Source organism: Cyprinus carpio, chromosome B15, assembly GCF_018340385.1.
Source record: "Cyprinus carpio isolate SPL01 chromosome B15, ASM1834038v1, whole genome shotgun sequence".
Classification (NCBI taxonomy): Eukaryota; Metazoa; Chordata; class Actinopteri; order Cypriniformes; family Cyprinidae; genus Cyprinus; species Cyprinus carpio.
In genome coordinates, this window is record NC_056611.1 from 21,924,379 (window position 1) to 21,939,810 (window position 15,432).

At 35.6% G+C, this 15,432-nt stretch overlaps 1 protein-coding gene and 1 pseudogene across 5 annotated transcripts in view; both read right to left on the bottom strand.

Annotated features, from left to right (window-relative positions):
* LOC109076556 overlaps positions 1-9,192 on the bottom strand; it is a 247,798-nt pseudogene extending 238,606 nt beyond the window's left edge.
* Positions 9,193-11,036: 1,844 nt separating this feature from the next.
* LOC109108299 (stAR-related lipid transfer protein 13-like) overlaps positions 11,037-15,432 on the bottom strand; it is an 81,910-nt gene continuing 77,514 nt past the window's right edge. For all 5 annotated transcript variants that reach the window (XM_042739798.1, XM_042739799.1, XM_042739801.1 and 2 more), the window contains 8 exons: positions 15,038-15,197; positions 14,647-14,845; positions 14,325-14,538; positions 13,897-14,017; positions 13,505-13,731; positions 13,181-13,399; positions 12,011-12,187; positions 11,037-11,877 (listed from right to left, as the gene is read on the bottom strand). In XM_042739798.1, the coding sequence (XP_042595732.1) occupies positions 11,760-11,877; positions 12,011-12,187; positions 13,181-13,399; positions 13,505-13,731; positions 13,897-14,017; positions 14,325-14,538; positions 14,647-14,845; positions 15,038-15,197 (1,435 nt within the window). In that variant the 3' untranslated portion in view covers positions 11,037-11,759. The remainder of the gene's footprint in view (positions 11,878-12,010; positions 12,188-13,180; positions 13,400-13,504; positions 13,732-13,896; positions 14,018-14,324; positions 14,539-14,646; positions 14,846-15,037; positions 15,198-15,432) is intronic.

Below are 15,432 nucleotides of genomic sequence, written 5' to 3' on the forward strand. Positions count from 1 at the left end.
GGCAACTGGAAATGTAATTTTTATTTTATGTAAACTTAGAACATTTAAAAACATCACTTAAATGGTTTTGTGTAATCTGTTACAAAATATTTTTTGAGTTCTGTGAACTTATTAGGGTTTACAGTGTGTATAAAATATGGAATTACAAAAAGGATTTTATTTTCTAATAAGTTTTTTGAACATTGAACACTGTCACTGGTCAGAAATACAGACAGTCCCGCCCCCAGACTCACATAATTGGTTGAGTCTATGTTGCTGTGTCAGACTGGTCAGGATATAAAACTGTTTGTGTATGTGTGTGTGTGTGTCAGGGAAATCAATCTAAATGGCTTACTTACAGCCTCTGAATATTAAACTGGTACTAGACAAACTGTTTAACATTGAAAAAAAAAAGACACACTTCAGCTTTAATATCGTCTAACATTATGCTAATGTAATTAGAAACTAAAAACTGAAAATAAAAATTAAATCATTAACTATGACATTAAGTTGAATACTGAAAAGCAAATAAACTTACATTCATACGCTATTAACAGAGTCAGAAAAACAGCTCTTTAAATCTTATGAATGCCTGGTGAATGTTTTGATGGAGGTTTTCATGCCTACCCCAGGTATTCGGTCTTTATCGGCAGCCAGGGGAGCTGCTAATCCATGCAAACGCACAGCGCAGTGGGGCGACAGGAATAAACCTAGAACCTCATTACCAGCGTTCTGGCAGTAAGCATATCTGACCTCTAAAAAATTAGCTGCATTGGCCAATTCCACACAGCCTGCTTATGAATTCGGGTTTTAAAACCTATATTTCATCTGGGACAGCGAGAAGAGACAGAGCAAATGCAGGTCAACACTTTATCCGAATCTGGGGGCTTCTCAGTACTGCAGGTAGTGATATCAAGGACCAACAGAACTTTATATTAGATAGCAGAACAGAGAGGAAAATTTGTCCCAAGTGAGGCAGAAATAAGTCTGAAAGGGAATTGCTAAGCAGTTGTTAGGGCACTGCTTGGTTGCTAACTTATTTTTCACATTTAGAAATTGCTAGTAAATTTCACAAATAATTACAAAGAATCTGCAAATAATGCATGCAATTAAACATGAATCACTGAAGTACTGAAACAGTATTTTCTTATTTTCAAATAATTTTGAAAATACATTTTTAGAGTACTGGTGAAAATTGCAAGTCTGATTAGAAAGTATTAAGATGCTGTCACCTGTACCATTGTTTGCGAATTTTCATAGGCAAAATTCAGTCATTTCAACTGGAATCCACATGAATGAAATTGGAAAGAAAAAAAAAGCATACAAAATATTTCCATATGCAGGTTTCACATGAATTCTCCACACTGACCAACAAAAATCTGCTTTGTTTTAAAATGACTTCTAAACTGTGTTCATATCGCTACATTTGACAATGTACCTTATTGGCTGCCAAATTAATAAGATTTCACTACTGTGATCACACCTTAAATGGAATATTTTTTAGATATTATTTGCGTGCATAGTAATGTGTTAAAGTTAAATACTCAGGGTTAGTAGTTGAAGCAATAGTAATAAGAGAAAAACTACAAAAATTGGTTTAGTAACTATTTTCACTCAGAAATTTCCAGTAAATACACAAATAATTACATAGAACCAGATTGAATTAGACAATAAATTTTTAAGTAGAAAGACTGAAATAGTGTTTTCCTGTAAAAACATACTCCAGTCTGTTTTATTTACAACTTCATTTTTTTTTTCTTCATTTTTACAGTGTACGACAGGGTTTGCAAACTTTGACCCAGCACTGATGATAAGTGCTCATATATGGCACATTTCTTTTAAATCAACGAATGAAAGATATCTCCACAATAGCAAGGTCAAGGTGGATGTCATCTCTTCCAGCCCTTTGATTAATATTGCAGACCCGCAGCAAACAACCAGAACAGTAGATCCAATCGCCATTTATCAATGTCCATTCAAAGATCGGAAGCATCCTATTTGACAAATGAAAAACATTCCATTTATGCCATTTATTTGTATTCCGCTAACATACTTTAGTCTCTTGACTAAAGTAAATCCAGATAACATAAAGCAGCAGTGATTGTTAAAGACAGGACGATTACACCACAAAAAGCTTTCTTTTCACATTAACCTAATTTAACAATTTTCAAGCAATAAAAGCTACCTACAGGGTGAAACATTTCTGCTTTATCTGTATAACAGCTTTCATTTCAGACTTCGCGGCAGAGGGAGATTAACGACAGACTCGTTCTTAATTAGCCCAGATAAGGCACATTGTCAAGACTCAGTCTTGTAGCACACGATTGAGAACACGGAAGATCTGTCTCTATGCTGAAGGTTCCAGTGTTCACTTCTGTGGAAATGACGGATATTTGTTGTCGCTTAGGCCTCTGAAAAGCATTGTATAGGAATCAGACAGTTGAAGGGAATTAGAAGCAGCAACATTGACCTCCAAGATCTTTATTGCTCAAAAAAAATGTGGCTTGTTCCACAATCATTTAAAGGCACAGTCCACTTAAAAATAAAAATTCCTGTTTTACCCTAATGCCCTTCAAAATCTGTTTAACCTTTATATTTCTGTGGAACATGAAAGAAGATATTTTGAGAAATGTCTGTGCTGTTTTGTCCAAACAATAGAAGTCTAAATGGTTTGGTTACCAACATTTTTCAAAATCTCTTCTTTTGTGTTCCACAGAATCATACAGTCATACAGATTTGGAACGACATTGAGTAAAAATGACAGAATTTTCATTTTTAAGTGAAGCAACATTAAAGAAGTCAGTTATATACAGTACGTATGTGATATATTTCAAATCTTTTGAAGCCATACAACAACTTTGTATGAGGAAAAGACTAAAATTGTAAGCCATGGGTTCTTGTCACCACGTCAAGCCTGTGCCATATGAGCCATTTTTGAATATGAGAACTGCACACTGAGTTTAATGATTCACTCTCAAATTAATGATATGAAAGTGAAAGATGACTGATTTCAACCCTGTGGTTACTATACATTTTTGCTGAATGGAAGAATGCTGTGTGAAGACTCCTTTTGTGTTTCATAGATAAAAATAACAGCATGTGGGTTTGGAATGACACGAGGGTGAGTAAATAACGACAATTTATATTTTTGGCTAAACTATCGATTTAACTCTAGTGGACACATTCCCTGTGTTTCCTATGGTCACTTTCACTATGAAAACTTCATGGTGATTCTATTTGCCAAATTCCAAGTTCATTTGAAGATCTCATGAGCTTTCACTTCACTTCAGAATGTTCTCCAAATAAATTTTCGAGGCAAAACCATGTACTTTGGAACCAGAGAGTAGCTACTAACCACAGTTCAGTTGTTCAGCAACTATTGCTTCTGCCCAACAAATCTTCAGCCTGGAGAGGGTAGACAAGTATAAAAGTGTGGGGGGGGATAATGTAATCTACATGCTTCAATTTGTGCCGTGAGCATTCAATGATAAAATACTGTACTTAAATTTAGTACCAATGCAAAAATGTCTGAGGTATTCTAGTACAGGTGGAAAATTGTTTATAATGCTGTTGCTGAATACACAAAAAGCACAGATTCAAAATACAGCAGAAATATAATCTACACATCAAAGAAACTCAATATAGTATCCACCTCTAAAAGAAAAACAAGACCTTCTGGAAGTAGACAATGCTCTGTACACATATTTGTCTTTCTGCTCCATTTATTGTATGACTCTTTCCCAAGGGATATTTTCCTTACAAAAGACAAAGGTTACACTGGACACAATGCATTTGCGAACCCAATGTTCCTATTTTTCATCAGCCATTTGCTGTTTGTACATTGGATAGTCATTACAGTAACATCTACGCATAAGCATGAAGCAATTATCAATGTAATGGAACAGAACGTTTTTGTGTTTAGTCCCTACAATGAAAGTAAATGGGATCCATTGTTGTTTGACTTTCAGTCTACAGATGAAAATAGTTTTTGGAACATCCTTCAGAACAGCCACTCAGAACACCGTATAAACCAGGAAAGAACAGCCACTCAGAACATTCATATTACAAAAAAAAAACTGTACAACAACGACACCAACAGGTAAAGCATATTACAAAAAAAACTGTACAACAGCGACACCAACAGGTAAAGTTACAGAAGGAGTCCATGTCTCTCATGCCTCCCCTAAGTCCATTGAGTTTTAACAGATTCATTAAAGCATGCTGTGGGTTTGGTGGAGGGAAACTGAGAATGAATGGGTGATATGATTGGATTTGACTGGTTATGATCGGCTGTGATTGGTTCATGCGATAACAGCAACACCCTGGATAACACCCACCACAATCATGGCATTTGTTTTGCATGGGCATCTTGCATTATTCTTTTTAAAGTAAAAACCAAGTTTAAAACCATGTTGTGCATAAACTTAGAGTTCCAATGCTTCTTTCTTTAAATATGTGGATTTATAATTTAGTGCTCAATCATACTTTGAAAACTACGCTCAAAGGAAAAGATCAGATGAAAAAAAATCTAGACATTTGGTTTTTATTTCATTAAAAGTCCTTAAAATAATAAAATATAGAGCTCTACTGGCTTGGTTCACAGAATTATACAAAAAGCATTTTTAGCTCCAGCTTTGAAAATAGTCTCTTTTGCAGTTTGTTCAAATCCTTGACAGACCTTCTTAATTGTTAATGCTCTCTGTTTCCTACTAGTCACTGTTTCACCACCCACAGGTCTGAGTTTTAACTTTTAACTCAAAGTGAAACAAATAGCAGCATCCATGGACAGAGGAAAAAAAGGGGGGTTGCAATTTATATTGGGTTTGAATTTCACACCGGGTGCCTAGTTCTGTTAGATTGAGTCCGGCTTGCCAGCTCTTCCTAGGTGTCTTACCTGGCAGACTAATAGCCCTATTTCCTTTTCCTACTCGAACACATCATCCTGTCCAACACAGGGATGTCCGTGACACATCGCACTTCCGGAGTGACAGAGTCGCTTTGTCAGAGTCTTTCTAAAATCAGGTACACAAGATTTAAAGTGCTCTGGAAGTACAAAGGGACAAACAAGGTGTAACATCCCCTCCGTTTGATTCTTTTGGATCAGATTTAACGATACGATAAAGTCGAGTGAGTGTGCTACCTAGGTCAAAACGACCAAAGTAAATCTACTGGGATCAATTCCATTACACATCTCTGAGTCATTGCACACTAGAGACTCCAGCGATCAATTCTTAATCGAGACATCAAAGCAACCACACTACTGTTCTTCCCATATACTGCCTTTCTGAGACGCTGACAAGAAAAAGAGTGTTAACACAAAGACAGGATGATTGTAACTATGAATCACAGTGCAAAATTTGACTTATGTGTACTTTCAAAAACATCTCTCGATCAGTTCGCTTTGACAGTCACACTGAGACTTGTGAGCTGTGAATTTGCCTTTCTCAGATCAAAAAAGGTGAGATTTGCCTCATGTGCTGTTCTTCTCACTTCACTGTTACTCAAGAGACGTCAGGGTTGTATTGAGAGTATCGAAAGTCCCTCAGAGTCATGGGATGATGTCTTTGCCCCAACATGCCGAGGGCTGCAACATCTCTCATCTGCCCGGTCTGATCTCGTCGCTCCCTGCTGTGACAGAACGGCCCGTAATTAATCTCTGGAGCGGGAACAATGAGACTGCAAATATCAAGTTTCAGATTTGTAGGGGTTAAGGCTGTTTGGCACAAAGTAGAGCTGGGCCCGAATCACTCTGGTGACATTTCTAACACGATGAGTTAATAAAAAAAGAGAAAGTGGTTGAATGAATTGGACCAAAACTTTTAGTCAGCTCTTCATTATGCTGATTAAACAGTCAAAAGCACTTTGGCATCAAATTGACACTACAGTTAAAAAAGACAATGATAGCCAGGCTTACAGTGTGTTGCAGAAAAAGTTAAATGTTTCTTAACCTTTGGTCACATTATGGTGTATCACTTTTGTCTTGTTGATGTATTAATGTAAAAACTGATGGCAACAGTCAAAACAGTAAGATTACTGAATTATTATACCTAGCAGTGTACTGTAAATACAGCCACTTCTTTGTATGGAAGCCTGTTTCCAAGTAAAAACAAAATTAATAATGTTATTGCGACTCTTTATTTCACAATTCTGACTTTATTTCTCACAATTCCAAGTTTATATCTCGCGATTGGACTTTTTTTTCCACAGGATCATGATGAGTTTATAACACAAAATTCATACTTAATTTCTAGCAATTCCATTGACTTAACATCAAAATTACTTTTTTCTCAGAATTGTGAGTTTGGATACCCCACAATTCAGAATTTTTTCTCGAAAATCTACAAGTTTAACACACTTCTGACTTTACTTCTAGCAATTCTGAGTTAAAATCTCGTAATTTTGAGTTTTCATCTTGCAGCTGATTTTTGTTATGTCAGAATTCCAAGGTAACATCTTGCAGTTTTGGGTTAACAATTCTTACATTTTTCTCAGGTTCAAAAGTTTACGGCACAAAAGTAAGACTTTATTTCTAGCTACTCTGTGCAGAATTACTCTGTATTTACTCTGTAAAATCTTGCAATTTTAAGTTAAGATCCGAGTTTATATGTCTTTCAAGACATGCCAAATTTCATTGACAAAAGGATCTGTCTGTATCACAAAATGCATATTTTGTTTAAGAAATGTTTTGGTGTATTCCATTTTAAATGAAGTCAGGAGTGTCTGTGTGACATTGGTATTGACCTCTGACATTTTGTTCATGCCATAAAGCTACATATAAGTAGGCTACTTGTTAAAACACAAAAAAGCTACTCTCTCTGTCACTAAAACAGCTAACCGACTGTTTACGAAAATACATGGTGGCTGAAGAACACTTAGCAAACGGTGGCTGAGGGAGATGCAGTAATTATTCCCTCCACTGTCAAATCAGAAATGCACCCTGGCGTGCCGTAAACAGCAGCACCTGTGAGCTCAGGAACAGACCTGTTGTCTAAATGCTGTCAGCATCGCCTCTTTGACTCACCGCGAGCTGCTATTGTGTGAGACAGACAACAGTCACAAAAGAACCACCTGAGTTTTTCTATGCTGGATAAGCCTTTGGTTTCTTAATTCATATTCAACAGGTCAAATCTTCAAAAAAAAAAAACATCTGTATTTGTCAAATCGATCATGTTTACTGAAAATCTCACCTAGGAGGATAAATATCATAATATGGTCTTATTCCTAAAGTCAAGTCTTTTCCTGCAGGTCAGTGCTGTCTGACAGACAGCTATTTACTCAGGTTATTAAGAATCACAACAAGTACAAAACATCCACAATACCAGGGTATAAGCATAAGTAATGTTTGACCAAACATCCTGGTCCAGGTCTTGTGTGTTCCACGAAAGCGTATTTTAACACATACTCAGCAAATAGACTATTAACGCAAGACTAAAGTGCATAAGCTAAACAGACATGCAATGAGTCTTCCAGTTTTTACAGTCAAAAGACTGAGCATAATGAAATCGAAAAATCCTCAATGTGCAACACAACAGGAAAAATGTCACAAAACACTTGCACTGACACACAAGGACAAACTTTCATTGCCATTGCCTCTTAACTGCATAATGCTTGCAGGCTAACATTGTATGTTGCGAAAATATAAATATAGGCCTCTATTCCAGATGGCATTAGAAGTGCTGAAGCTCCAGACTTCATTTCCAAGGAAATAATGTTAATTATGCTTTTAACACTGAATACAAACAAGTTCTATTCTGGGTACTAATAAAGATATATGAGAAAAGTGTTTGAAAAAAGATAGTTAACTTAAAATAAAAAAACCACATACATTCAAATTCAATTTTTAGGCCTGGTTGCTTTTGCGGTTTCAAATAAAGTGAGACAAATTCAATAAAATCTCCCCCACAAATATTTTGTTTAAATTACAAGTTTGTGGTTTCTGGAAAGGAATTATACTAAAAATTCTGGGGATCTTTTTTTGTTGAAGAACACATTTTGATTTGTCGTTTTTAAATACACACATAGATAAACACATAAATAAATAATCATTATGTTTGTCCAGAAAAACCATAAAACATGATAAATGTACTTTTCTTTGATTATTTAATCAAATTTATTTTTCTTCCACCATTGCCAAACAAAAAGTCTAACATATTTTGTGAGAGTGTGCCTTGTTTCTAAGGATGTTTACATATTTTCACTGAAGAACAAGATTGAATTTTTCTGTAGCACAGGTTGCATGTAAACTACAGTAGGACACCTGTTTGGTTGCTGTTAAAAAGTACAACAGACACTTTACCATATGTCAGTGACTGTAATGAACACATAAGAGCTGCATCCTAATAGGCTACTCACGATCTGTGATATAATATCAAAGCATCATTCATTCATGTGGTTCATTCAATGTTCTTCAAAATCATAAGTACTAGAATCCCTTGAATCGTTCAAAGCGCCTCAAAAATGCTGTCTAGCCTACGTAGGCTATTGAGTTCAGTATGTTTTGAAACACAGCCACGAGAAGACACACTTACCAGATTCAACACCGTTTCCACTATATCTCTATTGCTGACCTCGCCGACTTGAATGAGACCGGTGAGAACTGCGAATTTCGTCTTGATATTCCGAATCGGAACCGAGGGGTTTATCACCCCGGCCGGTAGCACCACCGATCCGGAGCAAGACATCATCATCATCAAGTCACCGGTACCGGAGCCAGCGGTAGCTCCGTGCTGCCTGTGGCCGGGAGGAGGTGCTCTGTCGCCCGGCGTGGCCACCGGCTGAACGCTCGCCATATCCTATCAGCCGCGGTGTTTAAAAACAGCGCTGTATCATCAAGAACAGGAGGTGTTTTGGTCAAATCAAGTTCGATGAGATATCTACAGCCACTTTAAGGGAAAAAAAAATCTCCGATAGTGATTTAGTATCCACCGGCTGTGCAGTAAGAGTCCAAACCCATGTGGCAGGTTCACAGTATACACACTACAGGTCTACAGATGCTCCGCACACTGTACTTCAGCTCTTGCTTCCCTCTCTGATTTGTGTTCAGTGATGTAGTATGTGGGCTTGCATTACCCAGCTGGGTGTACCGATCAAATGTTTCTCATGCTGGGAAAACGCCCTCTATGTGCAGTAGACTACCGTAGGCTGCAGTGTGCGTCCTGTCTGCACCTTCATGGGTCGAAGGGAAGATACAGATCACAGATGGATCATATCGATCAAACAGGTAAATATGGGAAGCTAGACGGAAGCAGAAGATCTTTAGAATACGGCGCAGCAATCAACATGAGCCAATTTAGAATAAATGACTTTTTCTCTAAAACAGACAGATAGATAGATAGATAGATAGATAGATAGATAGATAGATAGATAGATAGATAGATAGATAGATAGATAGATAGATAGATAGATAGATAGATAGATAGATTATCATCATCATCATCATCATCATCATCATTATCATTATTATTACACGAATTGGTCAAACACAGCAATAATATTCGCCATATTAATATGGCAACGCTATCCGCTACTGAAGCTTGCGCCATCCGCTAAATAGATATTTAGTAAAAATATTTATTTATTTATTTATTTATGAAGTATAGTTATAAAAATCGCGAATGGTAGCATATATTAATCCGCTCATCCTCATAACTGAAGTGCACTCTAAAATAAAATAAAATAAAATATTTTAGAATATTTTACTAAAATTATGGTCATTATCATCAGATGTGCATAAATATTTAGGCCTACCTAAATATTTGTGTCTGTCTCCTGCTGTTCACTAATGGCTGACTGACTGTAAATGACCATGACAAAAGACACGTTAATAAGGATCACTGGTGCAATCAATACATTTAATATGTGACACTTCTTTAAGAAAACCATTCTGCACTTTTAAATTATAGCCTATATGTGCAGCTACATGTCTTTGTTAGGGAACTTGGACTTTTTGAAGTGCAGCAATAACCTTCACACCCTCATGAGGGAAGGTTTCAATCTTTTATTTAGATGAAATTAGTAAATGATAAGGAAACATAAAAAGTCTGACTACATTACAGTGAAATTAACGATGTTATAAAGATTTTAGAATGAACTGGCAAATGTTGGACCTGACTTGATTACTTCTGATCCATTGCCTGCTGAATGAACAAACAGTGTACTGCATGATAAACACAGTGTTGTGTTTCACAAAATAAACGTTTAAACTGGTGATTAACATGACCATGATTTTGTTTGTTTGCTTGTTAAGTGTGGATCTGTCATTTCACAACTGTTTTGATTCACTGTGGTAAGAAGATATTATTATGTCAGTCTGATGCTATATAAGCCACACAGTTCACTGACAGAGGCCATCTGATGGATTTATTCTTCGGCTGTCGGGTGAAGTGTGTGTGTGTGTGTATATATATATATATATATATATATATATATATATATATATATATATATATATATATATATATATATATATATATATATATATATATACAGTACCAATAAAACTGGCAGTCATTTGAGAGGAGGGGAAACTTCGTCATAGATAAACACTGACATCTAGTGGATAACAGAAGTACTTCCCCAGTTTCAGTATGGCAGGTTCATTTTGAGCACATGCTGGTACAAAATAAATAAAACAATGAACTAAAAAAAACATTTTTGAAAAAAGTATCTTATATATTAATATTACAATTTATTACAATTGTGTTAATATATCTTAATATATTCTGAGTTGGTACACAAGAAACATTTTTCTTATTATAATTGATGTTAAAAACCAGTTGTGCTGCTAAAAATGTTTGTGGAATCATTTTTCTTCATGAATGGATTTATAGAAAGCTCAAAAACAGCATTTAAAAATATATATATAGTCTTTGTTATAATATTGATAAATGTCTTTTTTTTTTTTTTTCAAATAAATAAATAGAAATCTCCTGACCCCAAACTTTTGACCAGGTGTTATATGATTTTGATAATGGTTATGTTGTTATTTTTATGAAAAACTGATATTATATCAATAATCATGTAGGGAGAAAATAAGCATCAAAACAACAGTAAACAAATTAATATTAATTCATTTACATAGTTTAATTAAAAATCATTGTCTCTTTGTCATTAATGTAATCAAGTACTACAAAAGCAGGTCTGAGAAAATCAAACCCAAGTCATTTTGCCAATCTTTTAAAACAAGCAAGTACAAATTCCATAATATTACACCCATTCTTGGACAAACATTAAAAAAGAAACAGAGAAAGCAAAGTAACTCAGCTTACAACTGAGTAACATTTTGTACCATATGTATTAAACTGATATCTGTGCAAAAGGAGATATCAAACACATGTATACATAATATTCGTACTACATGAGCAATTAAATATATATTTATATAGTCTATACAAGATGTGTGTGTAGATACACACATACACACAAATACAAACAAATCCATACATGGACATGCGGTGCATGCATGTGCAAATATAGCTTTCTTTTTTTAATTAAATAAAATATATGCTTCCCAGAAGCACTTAAGAGCTTAGGTGTCCTATACATTGTATAAGATCATATGAAAGAATAAAATAATTAATTATAATACAAATAACAATAGTTACAATAAGATAATATTAAAAAATGGACACTCTAAAGGTACATTGGTAAGTTGACGACGTTCCCATTTGGGTTTATTACCCAGACCAGGCAACTCTGCCCATTGTGCAAAAGGGCAGAAATTTATCAGGGTTCATAGAGTCACAGAACTGAGATTTCAGTTTCCAGAATGATAACAGGGCTCAAATTTTTGTTTCTGGACCCTCTGTGTGGATTGGCTGGAAGGAATTGCGAATACGAGCAGCCTCAGCAGCGCAAAGGTGTCCGAATGCTTTGTTATACCATTCTGGAGTTCTCCCCCTGAAAGAAAAAATTATGCAGAATGTTAAATTATTACAGAATGTGTGTGTGTGTGTGTGTGTGTGTGTGTGTGTGTGTGTGTGTGTGTGTGTGTGTGTGTGTAAGAGAGAGTCAGTCAGCTATATTTACTCACTTCAGGTCCACTCTGCAGATGTGGGTGAGTCTGGACTTGCCAGAGCCACAGGGCTCCAGTAAGTAATTGGATTCCATCACTATTGCTCTGATGCCCCCTATAGGCGGACAGTCCTCATGTTCAATAGACAAGGACACCAGAGAACATGTCCCCCGCGGCAGATCCGTCCTCCACGACCTGAGCACAAACACCAGCGTTAGTTTATAAAACATTGCTGCAGTAAACTGTGATTTAAACTGTAAATGCATCCACCCATAATACAACATTTTTTTTTACCACTCTATAACTCTCTACCACTTTATAACTTTCCAGTAATTCTTATTTGCTTTGTAAGGATATTTAAAAATTGTTTTATAGGAACTGTTAGGAATATTTTGTGTGAGGTACAAATCCATAGAAACATAAATTCATATGAGAATATATATTCATGTTTTATTTATATTCCTATTTTTAATAAATGTTCAAAAAATTGTTTAATTATAGTTAAATATATTTGTGTGTGTGTGTGTGTGTGTGTGTGTGTGTGTGTATGTGTAAGTATGTGTGTGTGTGTGTGTATATATATATATATATATATATATATATATATATACATATATAGTTTTTCCTGTAGAATTTTGTATGAAGTTTTCGCTAATTTCTGACTTTCCCAGGTGTGGAACTGACAAACTTTTACATTAAATTATATATTTCGGTTGACTTTCCAGTAATTTATAAAAATCATTTTATAGACACTGTTAGGCTTTTTTTCTGTGAGGTAAAAATCAATATTATATATAAAATCTATAATCATTAATATATCAAATATTGCTAATATTCATTACATATATATTAAATATAATGTAAAAATATAATGACATTTAACATAAATACCATTAGAAAACATGGGAATATTGTGAGATATATGAAATGATTCAACATAATGTTGCTAGTATTCACTACAAATATGTATCATATAATTCAATTTAAAAATGTAATATTATATATTTACAGTATATATACGTTTTTTTTATTGTTTTCTTTTACATATTAACATGAATTTCCTCAGTCTAAAACTACAAAAATTCATCAGAATTCTCAGGTTTTATATCACCGTGGGATCCATGTTATCTCATTCATTTAACCACAGCTCCAAAAAAAAAAAAAAAAAAAAAAAGTGACTGGACCCACCTGAGCACTACAAAGTCTCTGCTGGGATGAGGAGGCATACAGTTGAGGACATATTGGAACACTTCTGTCTGCCTGTCCAGAACCTCACACACTTTCCAATTCATCAGATCCACGTCCCATAGGTGGCGTTCCCGAAGAACACGGTTTAGAACCACCGATGGAGGGGCTTCCACCTCCACCGAGACCCGCCAACGCCGCAAAGGGTTCCCATCACCCACCGAGTTAAACCAGGGAACTTTACTTAGCATTCATTATTAGTATTATTAAGATTTTCTGTAATGTTTATATCCTGTTGTGCTTAAGTCTGAATTTTCCAATCACACCTTCTTATAGGACAGCTCTGTGTTGCCGGTGCTCTGGCAGGACACCCAACCTTTGGCCTTTTCCCGTGATTCTTTGAGAAGACCCTGTAGCCTGGCCTCCATGAATGCAGGCCAAGAGCCTTCATCTTCCCCCTCTTCTTGCCGCTTGCAGAGCTCCTCAATCGTGGGAGCCTGAAGCTCGGCCTCCACATAGGAGTTTTGTGATTGTGTCACCATTTCATGTGGAATCTGAGGGAAAAGAAAACAATTCATGGTCTGCTTTAGATGTAATTGAAAAGGCAAATAAAAACAGAAAATTAGATTTGTGGGTGTAATATTTGTGTTATAAAATACACATTCCAGTACTTGAAAGAAAGTAGGTCAAATCATCATCATGTGAAATGTGTGTCTCACCTCAAACAAGCGGTTGCACTCTGTGATCATATGTGCCAGGCCCTGAGTGGCAGCCAGATTTTCATTCAGGTCCTTTTGGTCTGGCCTCCCTGTAGCATATTTTTTCTGCATCTGCATAGCTCTGTAGACAAATTAGAAAATGCTTTAGTTAAGATAACAAATTTTAATAAAATAAATTTCAATAATTTAAGTAACTTTATAAAAAAAATTTTTATTTTTTTTTTACATAATATAGTCCATATTAATTATTTGGAAATCTTATCTGCCATTTATTTGAAAAAATAATTGCTGAAAGTATTGCTTTAACACATCACAATATTTTATGATATATATATATATATATATATATATATAAAATTAATTTTTGGATGGATGGATGAAATGAACCGTATGTATCATAGTAGACTGAGAGAAGATATGTTATTTACTTTGGTGCAAGATTGTCCTTCTTCAGGATGTTGAGATGAAAAAGTGAAGGTGCCAGACACACTGCGATATTCATGGGTGTCATTTGATTCTCTTGCACGGAGGAAGTGACATCGCTCAGGAAGCAGAGCAGTGTTTGCAGTACCTCTCTGTTTTCATCTGACATCAGCATGATGGCTGCCTGTACAGCCTGTAAGCGCTGCTCTTTGGGGACATCTAAAGAGGAGACAAGGATCAGATAATTAAAGGAAGTCTGTGTTTTCTTCTTCCTAAATTCATGAGATGGATGTAGGAGAGGAGTTAGAGTTAAGAAGCATTTTTTACATTGGTAAATGTGGAGGAAGGTTTCGCCCAGTTTGCTGGTCAGAAGTGGCTCAGGCAGATCCCTGAAGAACTGTTTGACCATGTCGGCCACATCGTACGCAGACTGGTCTTCATAGTTGACATCATCTGGAGAATTCTCATTCATCTGTCTGAGAGCTTGGATACGAGACTTCACTCCTGACTTGCGAAATAGACCCACCTAAGAAACAGGAGAATTTTATATTGTGAATTTTCTATTTGTTTTTACATTGTAAATAAGAAATTGGACATTGGAAATTGGTCTCTACATTAACATTTATTTACTTTATTTAAAAAAATATAATGATACTGTTTTCAGATTGTTATTAGATTTGTATACAGTTATACCACTGATCTGATGTCGCTCACTAACCTGATCGAGGCATTGGCTCCTGAGGTAGCGCAAAGCCTGCTGGATACCAAGAGGTAAAGGTTGACCGAAGCGTTGCACATGCACAATCAGTGGAACCCCGAAAACATTCTTATCCTTATAGTCTGGAACCTTCATCCTCTTCATAAACTTTGGCACAGACCTGAGAGATTCAAAACACCACAGCTGAAAAAAATGTGTTGGGCTTTTATACAATATAAGCATCTCTTTCCCCAGGCATCTTTTATATTTTATGTTTTGGGAGTAGTAAAGTCATCAATACAATTATAATACTCTGTATGAACAGTGAAGGTTTCATCACAAGTTTTTAAAAGCAGAGTGCAGTAACAATAGTGACCAGTAGAGGGCGAATGGATTCGCGTTTACTAGCGTTTACT